The sequence below is a fragment of the Podarcis liolepis genome (genome assembly GCF_965112155.1).
Source record: "Podarcis liolepis genome assembly, chromosome: 13".
NCBI lineage: Eukaryota > Metazoa > Chordata > Lepidosauria > Squamata > Lacertidae > Podarcis > Podarcis liolepis.
In genome coordinates, this window is record NC_139573.1 from 42,325,636 (window position 1) to 42,345,334 (window position 19,699).

The 19,699-nt window shown below is 43.2% G+C and overlaps 1 protein-coding gene across 1 annotated transcript in view; it reads right to left on the reverse strand.

The window, feature by feature from the left end:
• Positions 1 to 1,508: 1,508 nt before the first annotated feature.
• The window catches only part of RMND5A (required for meiotic nuclear division 5 homolog A), a 37,150-nt gene continuing 18,959 nt past the window's right edge, over positions 1,509 to 19,699 (reverse strand). Inside the window, exons 3-9 of the mRNA XM_083469966.1 lie at positions 17,559 to 17,693; positions 17,273 to 17,373; positions 14,236 to 14,402; positions 12,044 to 12,209; positions 8,916 to 9,018; positions 7,196 to 7,350; positions 1,509 to 5,407 (exon numbers count right to left, since the gene is read on the reverse strand). Of these exons, the coding sequence (XP_083326092.1) occupies positions 5,344 to 5,407; positions 7,196 to 7,350; positions 8,916 to 9,018; positions 12,044 to 12,209; positions 14,236 to 14,402; positions 17,273 to 17,373; positions 17,559 to 17,693 (891 nt within the window). The 3' untranslated portion in view covers positions 1,509 to 5,343. The remainder of the gene's footprint in view (positions 5,408 to 7,195; positions 7,351 to 8,915; positions 9,019 to 12,043; positions 12,210 to 14,235; positions 14,403 to 17,272; positions 17,374 to 17,558; positions 17,694 to 19,699) is intronic.

Sequence of the window (19,699 nt, forward strand, 5' to 3'; positions counted from 1 at the left end):
GGTCGCTGTGGGAGCAGGGGGCTGGACTAGGTGGGTCATTGGTCTCAAACTGCAGGCTCTCTTTAGGTCTATCCAGTGGGGGTGGTTTTCCGCAATCAGAGAGCTGTTCCGGCAACTCAGGTGAGCACCATTGCAGGCCAGCACTCCCCCTCCACTGCCTGTTTCTTGCCTGTACATACCGTATTTTTCGCTCTATAAGATGCACCAGACCATAAGACGCACCTAGTTTTTGGAGGAGGAAAACAAGAAAAAAAATATTCTGAATCTCAGAAGCCAGAAGAACAAGAGGGATTGCTGCACAGCGAAAGCAGCAATCCCCCTTGCTGTTCTGGCTTCTGGGATAGCTGCGCAGCCTGCATTCGCTCCATAAGACGCACACACATTTCCCCTTACCTTTTAAGTGGGAAAAAGTGAGTCTTATAGAGCAAAAAATACGGTACTTCTGAGAAGCCCAAAACGAGTATTTCATGTCAAAACGGATGCTGGCCAGTGTGCACAAGTCTATACTTTTTTTTTTTTTTTTAGATCTAGGACTCTCCACCTAGCTCCTAGCAGCTCCTTTTTTAAAAGCCTTCTCCCGTGTAGCAGCGGCAGGCGTTAAGCTTTCCAGTCAGGAACTGTCATTGATTTCAGCAGGCCTTATCAAAATCAGATTGCCTCAACCTTCCTTTGCGCCTCCTCTCCCCCACCAGCAATGCTAGTTTCATCTTCGGGTAGTAGTAGTAGTAGTAGTAATAATAATAATAATAATAATAATAATAATAATAATAATAATAATAATAATAAAAATAATAAAAATAATAAAAATAATAAAAATAATAAAATAATAATAATTTATTATTTATACCCTGCCCATCTGGCTGAGTTCCCCCAGCCACTCTGGGCGGCTCCCAATCGAGTGTTAAAAACAATGCAGCATTAAATATTAAAAACTTCCCTAAACAGGGCTGCCTTCAGATGTCTTTTAAAAATAGGATAGCTGCTTATTTCCTTGACATCTGATGGGAGGGCATTCCACAAGGCTGGCGCCACTACCGAGAAGGCCCTCTGCCTGGTTCCCTGTAACCTCGCTTCTCGCAATGAGGGAACCGCCAAAGGGCCCTCAACGCTGGATCTCAGTGTCTTAGTTATGGCTAAAACCAAGGTCATTGTATGTGGCATGCAATCCTAACATATAAATTAGGCAACGGGACATGATTTTAGGGGCCATTCCCCCAACCACACAGGAGACTCAGCTATACAGCTGCAAATAAAATGTGTTAAGTGTGTTTTAAGTGCAATATACATATGTGACACTAGATGGCGATGGTGAGCCTTATGGAAAATTCAATGTATTTTTAAGAACACTTTTTTAAAAAAAGCATTTCCATAACATTTTTTATATGTGTGTAGACTCCACCATGGTCGCATAAAAGGCCTTAAAGCAGTTGGGAAAATACACTGCAAGGTTGGAAACGCGTTTTTTTCATACAAAATATGGCGCAAACAATGAAATCAAACAAACCCAATTTAGCAAACTTTTTTTTTTTTACTCATTACCAGTAACAGTGTAACAATATACATCATCTGTAAATATAGTTAAGCCTAGAAGGCTCCACCCATTTCTCACCCCCATGCATTCATTTGGGTATGCTTTACATCTTTCCCACGATAAGCAGGGAGCTGCCGTAATAGAGTCTCAGTTAACCATGCTGAACACAGAAAAGAATTTTATCTGTGACACAGTGTCTAGAAAAGCACGCAACAATTCACTGGAACATGTTGCACACATTTAACATGTCCATTTGCATCATTTTCACGATCGCTTTCTTGAACATACCAGCTCCACGTTGCTCTAGATGCTGTCAGTCCTAATGAACGCCCTCAGGCTTTGCTCTCCCTCAGAGTAAGGAGGAAATGTTTGCAAAATAAAACCTTTATGTGTAATGGCTACTATTCTTGGGAATATTTGGGGGGTGGGCTGGGCTGGGCTGGGCTGGCAAAATTAAAGGTGTAGAAACTACACTATGGTGCCCTGAAATTCAGCTCTCACAATTCAGCTCTCAGCTGTGGTTGTGGCCACTTCTGCTTCTCCTACAGTTAACAAGATGCTATTATAGAGTCTCATTTTCAAAATCGCCAAAAGTGAAGCCATTTGCTAATCTTGAAAGAAGAAAAAGGCTCAATTCCTCCTCCTTACTGGATACAACAGAGCAAGTAGACGAGGGGTTATTTGCGTGCGCTATGCAGGAAACCCAAAACATCTCATTCATGAGTTTCCATGAATTATTAGAAACGTATGGAAGCAATCACATTGAAGTAGCTGGATTCAAATTAAATAAAATAAAAACAAGACTACTGGTTAAGAACATATCAAACCAAGAAAAAAGAACTGGGTGAAAATGTTTGGTTTGAAAATCTACCAAAAAGCAAAATACTTGGTCGTCTGGCTAACTTCAAAGAATATTAACCTATTTCATGATAATTATGTAAGAACCTGGGAGGAGATGAAAGGAAATTTGGATAGTTGGGCCAGACTTAAACTATCCTTTACAGGAAGAATCTTAGTCATAAAAATGAGCGTTCTGCCAAAACTATTTTTTCTATTCCAGTCGATCCCAATACCGGGCAAGATGGACCAGCTTAAGAAATGGCAAAGAGCTATTGCAATCACATAGATTAATAGCTTCTCACACAACCCATGCTCTTTGCTGATTTGAGGGAGAGCAAACCTCACCATCACCTGGGATGCACTAAAATCATGTCAGTCATTACATTTTGGTATGAAGACGTCAGTCGTTATAGTCTTATGTATATGGCAGGCAACCAACTTGGGCTTTGGGGAGGGGAGAATGAAGCAGACATTGTTGGCTGTAAGCCCAACAACTTAGGTACACCCAAATCCCACTGAAATTGATGGGCCCTACACATGTGTGTAGGTCCACAGATATTCTCGCATTACACAATTCAACTTGGATAGACCGTACGCTGCCGTTTTCAAAGTTTACATCACTTTGAGTACACATATGCATTTAGTATGCTGAGGTCCACAAATAATGCAATTCCCTTCCATGTTAAAAGCAATTTCACTGAGACTATAAACCTGCACAGAAAATATTACCCCTGTCGTTATTGTCATCAGTTTCCCTTAGGAGTGCAATATGGATAGAAGTCGCTTATTAAAAGGTAACGCGGTGGCGTCTTTTCCTTCCTCTGGTTTTTCTGCGTGAGTAAAATCAGCTTGCCTGAATGTATCTGCAATGGTTTTGACCCTTTGCTAGGGCCAAAAGCACATGAAAAAAATTTTTCAACATTCTTCTGTGTAGTGCATTGTGCTAGTGCATTTCTCGTATCTTAGTAGCCAACCAAAGTTTGGTGCTTTGAAACGGATCCAGCACAAAGCATTGTGCTGCCCAAGCAAAGCAGATAATACTGCCACCTCTTCATATACCAGCCTCCTCTGCCTTCACCTCCTACTTAGTATTTCATATGGGGACTCCTAATTCCCTTTGGGTTCACCTTGCCCATGCCTTCCTCCAAGGAACAGAAGGCCCTTCCTTGGAGTGAGCCCTGGAGATCACCTGTAAACGCTACTGCTTTTGCGGCAGCGATTCTGCCTGAAATTTTACCATAATAATTCTGACACTTGAAGCAGGTGTTCTCTGGGGTTACCTCACCCACAAAGGACTCGCTTTCAGGACCCGCTTCCTCGCATCAAAGCATAGGCAACCCTAATAGCCCCACTGTTAAATATTGGCAAAGTGGCAGAGCTCTGCTGGATGCCCTAGGCATCAGCCACGAGACCAGAGATGGCAGCTGGCTTGCCAATGGTAGTAGCGGCAGCTGTGGTCAGCCTGCCAGACAGCTTTGCAGGTGGGTGGAAGCAGTGATGGATGGGCTACAGAGCACTGTTCCACTGCCTCTCCCCATCTAGGACCCGAGGCAAAGGGCTCACCTTGACTAACGGGTGGGCCAGGCCTGCTTTTAAGCCACACAGCAAATAAATCTATTATTTCATCTATTGTAAGGTAGCTCCTTTGTCCTATCGCAGGACAATGTAACAAATGCGCACGAGAAATTTGTCACAGTGTGCATCAAGCTTAGAAGCGCATATTCACTTCGGATATAATCTGTATCTGTAGAAACATGTATTAGTTAATCTAGTGTAGCTTTCCCAGGAGAATCCAAAGCAATGTAAGCCGGCAACGATACTCCAAACATTAGACATTCATCCCCTCCCAGACTACGATTCTGAGGATTCTCTAGGGATGAAAGTCAAACTAAGTCAAGTGTCTCGCCTAGATTTACCCTTTGTCGTAACGAATTTAAGAAGAAAAGTAATATTAGCTGTCAGGGCACAGTCACAAGCACAATGCTCTTTACCGCAGAAGACAAATTAGTTACTAATAAGATGGAGGCCCAGTCCTGTAATCAACAGGCCACAGAGTTATTTACGATTACTGGAGGATGTTCTTTTCCCCTGTCAACAGTTTATTTGGTTCTGATAACTTTATAAATAATGTAGCTTATCATGTCTAGTAAACTGTACAGCAACATGACACGGACGTTAAGTACAAAGCTTAGGTTATAAGACTAAAAAAAGCTGGAGAGCAAGTATCCATTGACAAAGGCTTCTTTCCAGTCCAGAGTTACATTTATTGAATACTCGCAGCTACACAAAGAGCTCTCACTCAGTCAGGAAATCAGAAGTGATTTCTAAATCAGAAATGGTTTTGAACTCTGTTATATATTCATGTAGTTTATATATATATATATAAGCACATTCATTTGGAGTTCTGTTTAAAAGCTGAAAGGAAACAAAACGCTCAACAAAAAAATATCACAGCTTTGGGTTGGGGTAAACCAGTAAGAACAGAAATACAGGTATGTCTATAACCACTATTCAATTTATCAAACCTTTTTCCAAAGTTCTCTTTGAATTATTTACACGCTAAGGAAATAAAAACTTTCCCCCACACATTCCTTATGGCGACGTTCATCTAACAGGGTGATAAAAGCAGGGCAAATATTAGGCCTATATGATGCTTGTGGTTGGTGTCTGCTTTTAAAAAGAGAAGTCACCATACAATTAAGTACAAAAACCTGCATTGAATGACAACTGCTGGTGTCGTATCTTGATCGGATATGGAGACCAAGGTTAAGAGTAGAAGCCCTATAACAGATATTACTTCTGCAGATTTTTTTCCAATCTGTATGTCTGCACTAAATGTGGCAAAAATTTCTGGAGCATGAGGCTTATACAAAACACAGGAGTCCTCTTCGGCCTGTACAGCGTAAAATGGAGCCTTTGTCTGCTTCCGTCTTCCAAAACACACAGATAAAACTACATAGCGAATTGTGTCCTCAGAAAAATATCTGTTTGGCATCTCCAGGACTCTGTTCCATGGGACAATAGGGACATTTTAATCTGAAAACAAAGAAAACGTTAATTTGTTGCAGAACGTAAGAGCAGAGAAGAGTCCTGCTGGTTCAGGCTTAAGGCCCGCCAACTTCAGTATCCTGTCGTCACAATAGCCAACTGGTTGCCCGCGGGAAATTCACAAAAAGAACCTAAATGCAACATTCAGTAACTCCCAGCACCTGGTGGCATTCAGAGGCATTCTGCGGCCGGCAATGGAGACAGAACATGATCGTCATGAATTTGTCTATTCCTCTCTTTAATAATAATAAATTTTATTTATACCCCGCCCTCCCCAGCCAAGGCCGGGCTCAGGCCGGCTAACAACCAATAATAAAAGCAAGTTGACTGAAACACAACTTTAAAAATGAGATTAAAATACAACATTAAAACATTAAAATGCAGCCTCATCACAGGAGGAGAAAGGGGAAAAAGAAAGAGGGGGAGGGAATCAAATTGACTCCAAGCCAAAGGCCAGGCGGAACAACTCTGTCTTACAGGCCCTGCGGAAAGAGATCAGATCCTGCAGGGCCCTGGTCTCATGAGACAGAGCGTTCCACCAGGCCGGAGCCAGTGTTGAAAAGGCCCTGGCTCTGGTTGAGGCTAATCTAACTTCCTTAGGGCCCAGGACCTCTAGGGTGTTGCTATTTATGGACCTTAAGGTCCTCCGTGGGGCATACCGGGAGAGGCGGTCCCGTAGGTACAACGGTCCAAGCATTGTTACTTCTTGTGGGAGTCAATTTCCCTGCATAGTCTTACACATTTCTATAATGCCCCGCTTTATTCTCAACTTAAAAAACCTCCAAATGTTGTAACCTTTCCTCCTTGGGGTGTTGCCCTTTGATAACTTTGGTTGCCCTTTTCCGAACCTCCTAGCTCTAGAATATCCTTTTTGAGGCTGAGGCATCCAGAAATGTACACAGAATCCCAAGCGCGGTTGCATGTCAGGTTTGAACATCCCTGTTGTGGTATTTGTCCCTGGCGTGGAATTTGCTTTGCTCACAACTGCCGCACAGATGTGGGTGGACATCTTCCTCAATCTATCCAATATCTAAGGTCTCCATGGTCTACAAAAATCAGGCAACGTAACCTTATAAAGACGCGAGAGGTAAAACTTGCTTCCAACCATCTTGCAATTATGAATATGAAAGTTCAGTAGCAAATTTAATTTTTGTCATACTCCATGTTCCCCTCTACATAGTTCCATTCTGATTTCAGACATCTTGATATGTCGGTATACTGTGGTACCTCGGGTTACATACGCTTCAGGTTACATACACTTCAGGTTACAGACTCCGCTAACCCAGAAATAGTACCTCGGGTTAAGAACTTTGCTTCAGGATGAGAACAGAAATCGTGCTCCGGCGGCACGGCGGCAGCTGGAGGCCCCATTAGCTAAAGTGGTGCTTCAGGTTAAGAACAGACCTCTGGAACGAATTAAGTACGTAACCAGAGGTACCACTGTAATTCATTCCAGAGGTCCGTTCTTAACCTGGAACTGTTCTTAACCTGAAGCACCACTTTAGCTAATGGGGCCTCCTGCTGCCGCCGTGCCGCCAGAGCACAATTTCTGTTCTCATCCTGAAGCAAAGTTCTTAACCCAAGGTACTATTTCTGGGTTAGCGGAGTCTGTAACCTGAAGCATCTGTAACCTGAAGCATCTGTAACCCGAGGTACCACTGTATTGCAATGTTTAGCTGGTTATATATTGTGAGGTTGAAAACCAGATATTGCCCATTCCATACTTCATCTCCCAAACTGCATATTCAGTCTCAAATAAGTAAGATCTGTACTTACTTGCTGCCATTAAACATTTTATTTAGAGCATCTCTCGATATAATATGACCGCAAACCAACTTCATAGGTGGGTTATTGTCTGTTGTTTGCTGACGAAGGATGGGGCAGGCAAATATTGAATGATACCAACACTTTTTTCCAAGGTCCACTTCAATCTGTACGAAAGCAAAACATTGTCACTGCCTAGTTTACTCAATAAAATTTATATACTGCTTGACCGCAAAAAGAAAGAAAGAAACCTCAAAAGTGGATAAAAACAAGAAAAATCAAGGAAAAAAATACAATACTTTAAAAACTAAAACAGATTAAAATCCACACCAGCTTTTCTCTTTTCATTTATATCAATGGCTTACACTTGCTACCTATGAATATCTTCACTGGGAAATATCCATAGCTGTTCTATGTTGCCCTGCCACAATTAAAATCCCAATAAAGTATTGGAGGGAAGACTCACAGTAGTATAAAAAGAGTTCTTCATCATAGTCCGTGATGGCCAAACTTGGCCCTCCAGCTGTTTTGGGACTACAACTCCCATCATCCCTAGCTAACAGGACCAGTGGGCAGGGGATGATGGGAATTGTAGTCCCAAAACAGCTAGAGGGCCAAGTTTGGCCATCAATGTCATAGATACAGGGCAGTAGCGGAGAGTTCCACTTTTGAGGGTTGGGGGCTTTTGGGGGGGGTGTTTTTTTAACAATCAAGCGGTATATAAATTTCACGATATAAATAAATAAATTACAAGGACTCTGTCACACTGTTAGAAACAAATTAGAAAAACTTCTTTTTTTAAAAAAAAATATTTTTATTACATTTTTTCCAGATAAAGATATACAGTACAAGAAAAACAAAGAAAACAAGAAAAGAAAAGAAAAAAAAAGACAAATTATTTCAAAAGCTTGTTTCAATCTTCCATCGAACTTCCCCACATCTCCCACACAGTGCAATCTTGATAATAAATTTATCAGCAAATTATAACCTTGTTTCATGTGTTTCTTTTGTACTTTCAATTGCATTTTAAGTTTAAATCACTTATTATCCATTTACTCTATAAGCAAACATATTATCATTTTTAAACATTTAAACATTGATTCTTTCATTAATATTGTCTAATTTCATATATATTCCACTCTCATTGCTGGAGCTAACGTTCCAAATCATGCGAAAAACTTCTTATCACAGGAATAGGTAAAGGTAAAGGGCCCCCTGACCATTAGGTCCAGTCGTGACCGACTCTGGGGTTGCGGCACTCATCTCGCTTTATTGGCCGAGGGAGCCGGCGTACAGCTTCCGGGTCATGTGGCCAGCATGACTAAGCCGCTTCTGGTGAACCAGAGCAGCGCAGGGAAACACCATTTACCTTCCCGCCAGATTTACCTATTTATCTACTTGCACTTTGATGTGCTTTCGAACTGCTAGGTTGGCAGGAGCAGGGACCGAGCCACAGGAGCTCACCCTGTCGCAGGGATTTGAACCGCCGATCTTCTGATCAGCAAGTCCTGGGCTCTGTGGTTTAACCCACAGCGCAACCCGCGTTCCATCACAGGAATACTTTATTATTATTATTTATTAATCAGCAAGCTACTCCCAGGAGCTCAAAACATTCATTATAAGTAAATTAACATCACCACACTGCATAATGAAAGAAATGCTTAGCTTGCTTTCGTCGGTGAACAAAGTTGTTGCAATAATTGGATGACACTGGGTACACAAAGCTACTCACCGGTAGTTCATCTTTCTGATTCCAAACCCCAGTGCACTGTCTCTGTTCAATCACAGCTTTTATATTAATTAGAGCTGGCAAGGCGACACAACCTGCTGAAAAGCTGGGGACAGAACAATATTTTAATGTCAAACATTGCCTTAAAGAGGAATACTTTCACGTTTCTATTTCAAAAGTAAGGGGGGGGGAATAGGTTCATGTTTTGAAGAATAAAATGACAAAGCCTAGCACATGTGCCTTATTTACACACATGAACTATATAATTTTTTTTAAAATGTGCAGTAACACCTTAGAGACCAACTAAGTTTGTTCTGGGTATAAGCTTTCGTGTGCATCCACACTTCTTCAGATACACATGCACACAAATTTCGTGCATGCGCACGAAAGCTTATACCCAGAACAAACTTCGTTGGTCTCTAAGGTGCTACTGGACAATTTTTTACATTTTTAAATTTATTTCGACTGCGTCAGACCAACACGGCTACCTACCTGAATCTAGACACATGAACTATGTATGTACAATAGTTCACGTATGTAGAAACATGGGCAACTTTTTAGTGCCAATAACCTCAAAGAGAGCACATGGTATATGCAGATGCCAAGGATGGGGTCAGAAAACGTCACGGAATTCACTTCTGTGACAATGGTTTCCAGCACACTTTGCATAAGCTGACTATTTGGGCATCACAAAAACTTGCACTTCTAGACAAAGAGTACTGGTGAAGGCAGATCTATATAGATTGCCGGCAGCCCTCTCAAGCCATCAACTGGCCTTTGAAATAGTCCAGAAGTATATGAAAGACAGAGAACAGCATTGGTTAGAAACCACTGGAAAAGCACATGTCGCAACTTGTTTTCGTTTAGTCCAGCAATTAACTCCCAGTATGATGGGGAGCATTGGACCCCAATACTATTTCTGTTAATTTGACATGCTTAACATTAAAAGGCATCACTGGCCCGTGTATCTTGCTGCCGTTTTCCTCCTGAACTGACAAAATGAACTTCTAAAAGCGCTGATTTTTTTCCATGCGAAATGCAACAACTCCCCCTGGTGGTGCAGGTTCTTATTTGGGGGTATGCTGTGCTGATCTCTCTACACAGTACTTGTTTAGTAAAATATAATTTTTGTTCAGAAAAAAAGTGAAGACTCTATAAACAACCTTTAAGTATTGCTTCATTTGGTTTATTTGTGTATTTTATGGCCTTTCCATTCAGTCAAGCTATCAGGGCAGCTTAACTATAGTCAGCAACGAAGGAACCACAAAAGTACTTCTCTGAGCCCAAGAGAGCTTTACAGAGTAATCCCAGGCATATCCACTCAGAAGTAGAATTAAACTGGGCTTACTCCCACAACTCTTTGTATTAACAATTATGTAACATTTCCCCTTCTAAACTCTCAAAGTGGCTTTAACTATAGCAGGGATGTTCAACAGGTCGACTGCAATCTACTGGTCAATCCCTTTGAGGTTTTGGTTGTTGGAGAACGGAAGACGGAGTTTGCAAACCGAGGCTGTTTTTCCCCAAACCTTCGGTGAGTAGTTGCTGTTTCTCTTTGACCCCAGAATAATTTATAAGCTCGACAACTTTGACCTGAACCCCAAGAAAACGGGGCTTTCCCCCTCCCTAAAAAAACTCATTAACTTTGACATGACCCCCAATAAAACGGAGGTAGATCACTGGTAGTTTTTAATTCTGTGAGTAGATTGCAGTCTCTTGGAAGTTGGCCACCCCGACCTATGTTGTTGTTGTTGTTTAGTCGTTTAGTCATGTCCGACTCTTCGTGACCCCCTGGACCAGAGCAAGCCAGGCACTCCTGTCTTCCACTGCCTCCCGCAGTTTGGTCAAACTCATGCTGGTAGCTTCAAGAACACTATCCAACCATCTCTTCCTCTGTCGTCCCCTTCTCCTTGTGCCCTCCCTCTTTCCCAACATCAGGGTCTTTTCCAGGGAGTCTTCTCTTCTCATGAGGTGGCCAAAGTATTGGAGCCTCAGCTTCAGGATCTGCCCTTCCAGTGAGCACTCAGGGCTGATTTCCTTCAGAATAGAGAGGTTTGATCTTCTTGCAGTCCATGGGACTCTCAAGAGTCTCCTCCAGCACCATAATTCAAAAGCATCCCCTGACCTATAGCATTTACTTATAGGTTTTTAACCTTCACCTTGGAGGTTGTTGTGGATGCTTTAGCCATTATCCCGGCACTGCAGGGGGTTGGACTGGATGACCCTCAGGGTCCCTTTCAAATCCACAATCCTATGATTCTATAATTTCAGCAAACCTTACAACAGCCCCATAAGGTAGACCAGCCATCACCATTCCCTTTTCCAACACTGGAGGTGGGGGGGGGCAAGGGGGGATATTGGCTACCCCAAGGCTACATATAGATTTACAGTCGTTGATTTGTAGAAGAGGATTTGCATTCTTAATCTAATAAAAGGAGAAGGAATGTAGCATTGAAGGAAGCACTGTACTTTTCTGTGTATAAGACAAGGTGTTTTTCTTTAAAAAAAATTATGCTAAAAAGTGGGGGACGTCTTAGACATGGGTAGTGCATAGGGTGGAAGTTTGATTGGTTGCGCCCGCAGCTGTGAGCGGCTATTGTGCGGGTTATTGGTTGCTGCATCGATGGCAGGTGTTCATTGGCTGGCGCTGCGGCAATTTGGTGTGAGACTGGCAGCTTCTGCCAGTGAGGAGACAAACGAGAGGCGGATTTTGCGATGCGTGCAGGTGAGCAATTTTCAGCAATCCCCCCTAAAAACAGCTCGGCACCCTTGGGTAATCCCCGCCATAAAAAGCTCAACAACTGTGTGCCATCTCCCCTCATTTTCTTAAATTTGAGTCCCCCAAAATAGGCAGTGTCTTATACATGGGGGCGTCTTATATACGGAAAAATATGGTACGTGGAAGAAATCTCTGTATTCAGTGCTGCAGTCTGTCTGAAAGAAAAGTGCACCACACTGTGAATCACTGCTGGAACAAACCATTTCCAGACGCCACATTATGTTTATGTATATTTCCAGTTCTATCTCCATGGAAGGACTTTAGGCAAATCTGTATTCCTAAGATGCCAACGACTAGGTGAGGTTTAGATAGCCAAATCTTTAAAATATGTCTAGCATGAAAGCAGCCATACCTAACGCTAAGAGGCGATTCAACCGAGAGTCCCAGCAGAGCACAGGCATCCCTTGTAAAGATGTCGCAGATGTCCGCCCACTGATTTGCATCCAACAAATGGACGTACGGAGAATTTTCGATTCCTTGCCTCAGGTACACTAAACTTCCCATCAAAACTTGAATATCTGTGGAAAGTCAGAGGAGCTGTAGTTCATGTATTCCATTATTTATATATATGTCGAGGAAAAATAAACGTATGCTTAGCACATATATGCACAACCTGAAGATACATACAGAGAGGGAAGGAATATATGAATGAAAACATAATAACTGGCAATTCAGAAAGGAAGCCACATTATTTACAACCGTAAATAACCAACCGTAGTTTATCATGGCATTTGAATGAAGCCATTGATTTGTAAGGGTTCTGGTTCTGTGCCTTTACAGGGGTAAGCAAACTTTTTCAGCAGGGTGCAGGTCCACTATCCCTCAGACCTTGTGGGGGGCCAGACTATATTTTTTGGGGGGGGATGAATGAATTCCAATGGCCCACAAATAACCCAGAGATGCATTTGAAATAAAAGCACACATTCTACTCATGTAAAAACACGCAGATTCCTGGGCTGGATTGAGAAGGCGATTGGGCTGGATCTGGTCCCCGGGCCTTAGTTTGCCTACCCATGTGTGCTTGTAAAATGGATTTCAAAATTATTTTCATATTTTTAAGCCTGAACACCCTGGTGGCGGTGATCAAGTTTATACAAAAGAACATCACAAGAATATGAGCCCCTAGGTTGGGATCTAAACAACCACTTAACATCCATGCGCCAAAGTGTCGTTTGTACTTATGTTTCTTGATCAGCACCTTTCTGTCATGTTGCATGGAAAAATGATTACAAAACAGAAGAGAGTTCCAAAAATAAACTTGTGGTATTGCAAACGGGGAGCAGGGGGACATGCCCAGCGGTTCTTGGCTTGCTTAAAGCAGCTCTTTGGACCCTCGGAAATATTTCAGTGGGAGGATATTACAAACAATACAGACTGTTGAGGAAGGGCTTTTTGTATCTCATTTTTGCCTTTTTGAAGGGATGGACAAGTGTGCCTATAGCTAGTAGATAAAACCCCCTAAAAAGGATAATCAAAATACCGTATTTTTTGCTCTATAAGACGCACTTTTCCCCTCCTAAAAAGTAAGGGGAAATGTGTGTGCGTCTTGTGGAGCGAATGCAGGCGGGAGGCTCTGCTCAGTGCTCCCTTTAAAGAGCCGCGTGGAGCGTGTTTGCGGCTCTTGGGCCCTTCTCCCTCCTCGGGGAAAAGCCCCCAAGAGCCACACACACACTCCGCGTGCTCTTTAAAGTTAGTGTGGCTTTTGGGGGAGCCTTAGCCACACACAGCCTCTCCCGGGCAGATGAGGAAGGCTCCCCTTGCCCAGGAGAGGCTGCGCGCACCTAAAGAGGAAGCCAGGACAGCGAGCGGGATCCCGCTCGCTGTTCTAGCTTCTGGCTTAGCCACACGAAGCCTCCGCAGGGGAGCGGGTAGCCTTCATCCCGCTCTCCTGCGGAGGTTTCGTGCGGCTATCCCTGGCTTTTGCGGGAGGTGGGGGAAGGGACAGAGTGGGCGGCTCTGTCCCTTCCCCCACCTCCCAGAAAAGCCCCCAAGAGCCACACTCCCTTTAAAGAGCGTGCAGCTCTTCCGGGAGGAAAACCAACAGGCTTGCTTTCGCTGAAGCCAGGAGGGCAAGAGGGATCGGTTTGCACCGAACCCGCTTGCTCTCCTGGCTTCAGGGGTAGCCCCGCAAAGCCTCCTGAGCGAAGATGGAGGCGCGCTCCCTCTTAGCACAGGATGCTTTGCGTTGCTTTTTTATTTCTTGTTTTCTTCCCCTAAAAACTAGGTGTGTCCAATTGTCCGGTGCGTCTAATAGAGCGAAAAATGCGGTATACAGTGGCGTAGCGTGGGGGGTGCAGGGGAGCCTGGCTGCACCGGGCGCAACATCTGGGGGTTAGGGTTAGGGGGCGCAAATCCACGGGTTAGGGGGCGCAAATCCACGGGTTAGGGGGCGCAAATTTCTTGCCTTGCCCCGGGTGCTGACAACCCACGCTATGCCACTGGCGGTATATGAAGATAAGAAGTGCACATCGTAAATTCAGTACAATCACCATTCTTAGCCTACAAATATGAACTCGGGACTCGGGTGCATTTAATGCAGCTTACCTTTCTGATGGTTTAGAGCAAATGGCTGAAAGTTTTTAGCGTATTGCAGTGCTTCTCTCTGGTTTGTAGTTCCGCCCATTAATAAACTAATAAAATATAATCTGTGTAGCTTAAATTCTAAAGAGCTGTTCTGTGCCATAAGCATTTCTCTGTTTGATACAGCCCACCTAAGAGATAATGGAACAAAAAGGGGAAAAGGGGGAGGGGGAAGCAGATTTACCTTAATAGGAACACTGGTTTATCAATTCAACCTTTTCCCTCAGGGTGTTTCAATGTCTGTTCACAACATTTTCCCTATAGGAACTTTTAACATACTACCAATGGGGGGTGGGGGGGGGTTCAACCTGGAGACAGAATACCACGACTGTTCTTTTAATACCACTAGCTCCTTTTCAGTTTGGTTGGCTTGAGCACTACTTTTTCGCCTCTGGTCACAGAAGTCATTCATTGTCTTGAACTGAAATTTGCAGTTAAAAAATTGGCAGATCATTACAGAGGAGTTGTGGCTTAACAGGTCCTGGGAGGAAGTAACCCTGAGGGCGGCTGAGCGTCATCAGTTGCAGTCGGGATCAGAATTGAAAAGAACCGCCTCTGGCCTGTGAACAGCCACTCACCTACATTCCCGTACCAGGTATGAATTATCTCTAGGCAACTAGGCAGGGAGGTTTCCATAAACTGGAAGAATATGAGGTTCCCACCTCTCGGCTACTGATGTGCCAAAGTGACTTGCATGTGGGAAAAGGAGTTAGAAAAACATTTTATGGACTCGTAACTTGTGTAGATTTGTTTGCAATAGTTACAAATAAATATTTACCACTTGTATTTTGTGAACCAATGGAAAATATCGCAGCCTAATAACCCGCAATTAGCCGTTCTAAACGTTCCATTCAGCTTATTGAGTAAACATTAATCCTGTTTGTCACACATCCTGAAGGCTGTTTTCAATGCTCTGTTTCTTTGGAGCAGTGGTTAAAGGCCAGGGACTGCAGAGATTGGATTGCAGTGACTTCCCAGAATTACATTCGGAATTTGAAGGCAAGTTATGCAAATTTCAAGGGGACTGATTTCCATATATGTGTGTGGGATCATGGGTTGTGGACCACAACCAACTCTGAAAAATGAAGTCACAGGTGAAGAAATATTACTATTATTACTTATTGAATTTATATACCACCCTATATTTGCTGATCGATAACGGAAAAGACAGATATAGTTAACACTTGCACACAAATCAATATTTCTACTTCACTCTTTTGTTTAATGCTTGAGAAACAGGAGATTTCCTGGTATACATTTTCATTATTGCTGATGTTTACATTTTTATTAAAAATATACAAATGAACACAATAATTTTCCTTGTCTGTATTAACAGCCCTGAATGTGGGCAGGCCACCACCTTCCTCCAATAATGTATATTTATTCAGACATTTCATTCTCCTGGAAACTTTGGAGAAATGAAAACCCTAGAATCTGGCAAATACCAAGATCAGATAGTACCCTCCAGATTTTCTTGGACTCCAATTTCCATCAGCCCCAGTCAGCATGGCTTATGGTCAGGGATGATGGGAGTTGTTGTCTAGCAACAGCCACAATTTTGGCTACCACTGACCTAGATAATTAAAAAGAAAAGGCACTCTGGCCAAAGAGAAACAGCATCACACACAAATGAAAAAGGATAAGGATTGATAAATCCGTGTATCCTATTTTCAAACTTTTTATGTGTGTGCGAGATGGACAGACAGACAGATAGATGGGTCTCTTATATCAGGGCAGCTTAACTTTACATGAGCATGGCAGTTCAAAACGATATAACAAAGCTGACATAAAGTTATGAAGGGCAACTCATCAGCTGATTAATCAGAGGTTAAAACCTAAAATCACTCTGCTTGTATTTTATCAATTTTTCAGTAAATTAGTTTGATGCAAATAGGTGTTCAAATCAAGCTGCATTTTGCTGAAAAGGCAAATGCACAGTTAATTGGCGATATTCGGTCTTAGTCATTCTCGGAACAGGCCTACTGAAACCACAGAACTTAGGTTCATAGATTTCAATGGGACTACTAGCGGCATATCACCCACTAAATCTGCGCATTTGCAATCAATCCCTCTGTCCAGGGAACTCTGTGAACTGCCCCGAGACCTCTGGGTATAGGGCGGTATACATATTCAATAAATAACAACAACTACTACTACAACAACTCTGAATTGTAGCCCTGTGAGAGGAATAGGGGTCTCCTAACAACTCTCAAGGGACGCGGGTGGCGCTGTGGGTTAGACCACAGAACCTAGGGCTTGCCAATCAGAAGGTCGGCAGTTCAAACCCCCGCGACAGGGTGAGCTCCCGTTGTTCGGTCCCAGCTCCTGCCCACCTAGCAATTCGAAAGCACACCAGTGTAAGTAGATAAATAGGTACCGCTCTGGCGGGAAGGTAAACGGCGTTTCCGTGCGCTGCTCTGGTTCGCCACAAGCGGCTTAGTCATGCTGACCACATGACCTGGAAGCTGTATGCCGGCTCTCTCGGCCAATAAAGCGAGATGAGCGCCGCAACCCCAGAGTTGGTCACGACTGGACCTAATGGTCAGTGGTCCCTTTACCTTTTTAACAACTCTCAACTTCCCTTAACAAACTGCAGTTCCCAATATGCTATAAAAAAATACGAGGACACAAGTCCAAAGCGGGCTCTGTCACTTTAAATTAGTGTTAGCTCTCAGATGATGGGTTCAGCTTAGGTACCTAACAAGCTGATCACACCATTTGTTGGTTCGTCACCATTGTGGGCACAAGGTCTGCCTCACCTGAGAGCTGCCAGTTCCTGTGGAACATAAACCCACCCTGATATTGGACAATTCCTGCTGTAGACAAGCCCCATTTGACTTTTGGGATTTCAGCCCAGCTGGAACACATTTAGTGAACATCTATTCACTTGAGAATCCCCAGCATTAATGAGTATGTTAAAATAAGAGACTTTAGATGGCGTTTTATCTGAATATTAAATAATAAATAAAATAATAATAAATAAAACAGATGAGTAACTCACTCTAACGCAGGTCTCAAAACTCTAACTTTAAGTGCTTCCAATATTCGGTTGAGCTCCACAAACGGCTGCTTTTGACTTTGGTCTATCGAAAGTCCGGACTCCTGAAAAACAAGATCATATCACACATTCTTTAGTTATTTTTATAGATGGGCAAAATAGTGTTTTCGTGTCCGCGGACCACTAGAACATGGGGTGAAGACTCCACAGTCGCCTGGAAATTCAACTAAAACAATAGGTGAAAAAATTATTTTGCTTCCCAGGAACGAGGAATTCTAGCTGCAATTACCTGGCAAAGTTCCTCAGCTACGTCTAGCATTCCTTGCCGGAAAAAGTGTTCTACCATCACCTCATTCAGAATCCGCTGGCTATCAGCCTGCCAGCATCCATCTATTCCCACGCTGCTGATGTCAGAGTCAAAATTCTGTGAAGGAAAAAGTGACAATCAGTTCCAGAAAAAAACCAAGCTCTTATGTTTTTATTTTTGCATTAGGCGAATTATATAAATCTCCACTCAGAAGTGCTTTTGCCTATTTCTGAACTGCCTTGCTTCGCTTCTTCTTGTCTTTTAAGATACAGTGGTACCTCAGGTTACATACGCTTCAGGTTACAGACTCCACTAACCCAGAAAGTGCTTCAGGTTAAGAACTTTGCTTCAGGATGAGAACAGGAACCGTGCTCTGGTGGCGCGGCGGCAGCAGGAGGCCCCATTAGCTAAAGTGGTGCTTCAGGTTAAGTACGGACCTCCGGAACGAATTAAATACTTAACCCGAGGTACCACTGTATTCCTTTCACATGATTCATTACGTCCTTTATACAAAAAGAAGACACCATTTTGTTTCTTTCTGGTAACCATTAATACATTCTATATTCACAAATTTTAAGAAATTAAAGATAGGAAAGGGTGTAGTTCATTACCAGAAGGTAATGCAATACATATTCTATCAGAATATGAAGTTATTGTGCATAAGTCATGTCGGCTTTTAGAAGGTTGCTTTACACGTTTTTCTAGGCTGTCCTTCAGAGTGGTGTACAGTAAGGCCCCCCAAAACACAAGTCTCATCTATAAAACCACATATAAGCCACCAGACATAAACATCCAGCAAATCAGATAAAAGTGGCCTTGTATTTAAGCTTTAGCATGGTAGGAGATTGACTATCAGCTGACAGGGATTCCAATCAGATGACTTGCTGATCAGGTGACTGGTGGGATGAGGTCAGAGAGGGCAATTTGTGCGCACACATCCACACACCCGATCAGGGTTCTGAATTGGGATTGCAAAACGCCTGGCAAGCTGTATTCTCTTCTCCGTGACTGTGGCTCAAGATCTGCTCCTTGTGGCAGGAGGTACGGCCACTGCTTGCTCTCCTTTTTATTTTTTTAAACACATTTGGCATATTTGAGGAATTGAGGGGGTTCTATCATTCTTGCCAGCCAAAAGGTGATTTGTGTCAACATTTGAACCAGCCTCCCATAGAGTGTCTTCCCCTGACTGTGCTACCATACGAGTCCTGGTGCTGGAGCCTACGTACCATATTTTCCACCCTATAAGACGCACCAGACCACAAGACGCACCTAGTTTTTGGAGGAGGAAAACAAGAAAAAATATATTCTGAATCTCAGAAGCCAGAACAGCAAGAGGGATCGTTGCACAGTGAAAGCAGCAATCCCCCTTGCTGTTCTGGCTTCTGGGATAGCTGCGCAGCCTGCATTCGCTCCATAAGACGCACACACATTTCCCCTTACTTTTTAGGAGGGAAAAAGTGAGTCTTATAGAGCAAAAACTACGGTAATAACCGTTCTGATTCCTGCTCTTCCTTGTACATGAGGCTGTCTCCCTGGCAAAAAGCCCTTTTTTTCTTCACATAGGCATCAACAGGAGCGGTCTACCGAGTGCAGTTTTCCCAGAGGACTTTGATGCTCCTTGGGAACCTATGTTCTACTCTAGCCATGAGCTCTGGAATGAACTGGACGCTGCGACAAGAATGTCTGTCCTCCCCTTGCTGTTTGGCTCCACCTATTTGTCTGCAAAAAGAACTGTTCTTTTCAGGCTTGCCTCCAGACTCTTCGTCTGGAGGGAGCTCTGGGTGACAGTTGCTGGGCTCACGCGCACTAGGGAGAGTGCTGTGTCCCTCGACTGCTAAACTGTGCTTCGTAGATGCGCTTGAATATGATCTTGAAAGACTACATTGGCTCCCAGTATGTTTCCGAGCACAATTCAAAGTGTTGGTGCTGACCTTTAAAGCCCTAAACGGCCTCGGCCCAGTATACCTGAAGGAGCATCTCCACCCCCATTGTTCTGCCCAGACACTGAGGTCCAGCTCTGAGGGCCTTCTGGCGGTTCTATTTTTTTTTTTAAATAATATTTACTACTTTTAAAAGTTACAAAAAGGAAAGAAGAAGAAAAAAGAAGAAAAATAAGAAGAAAA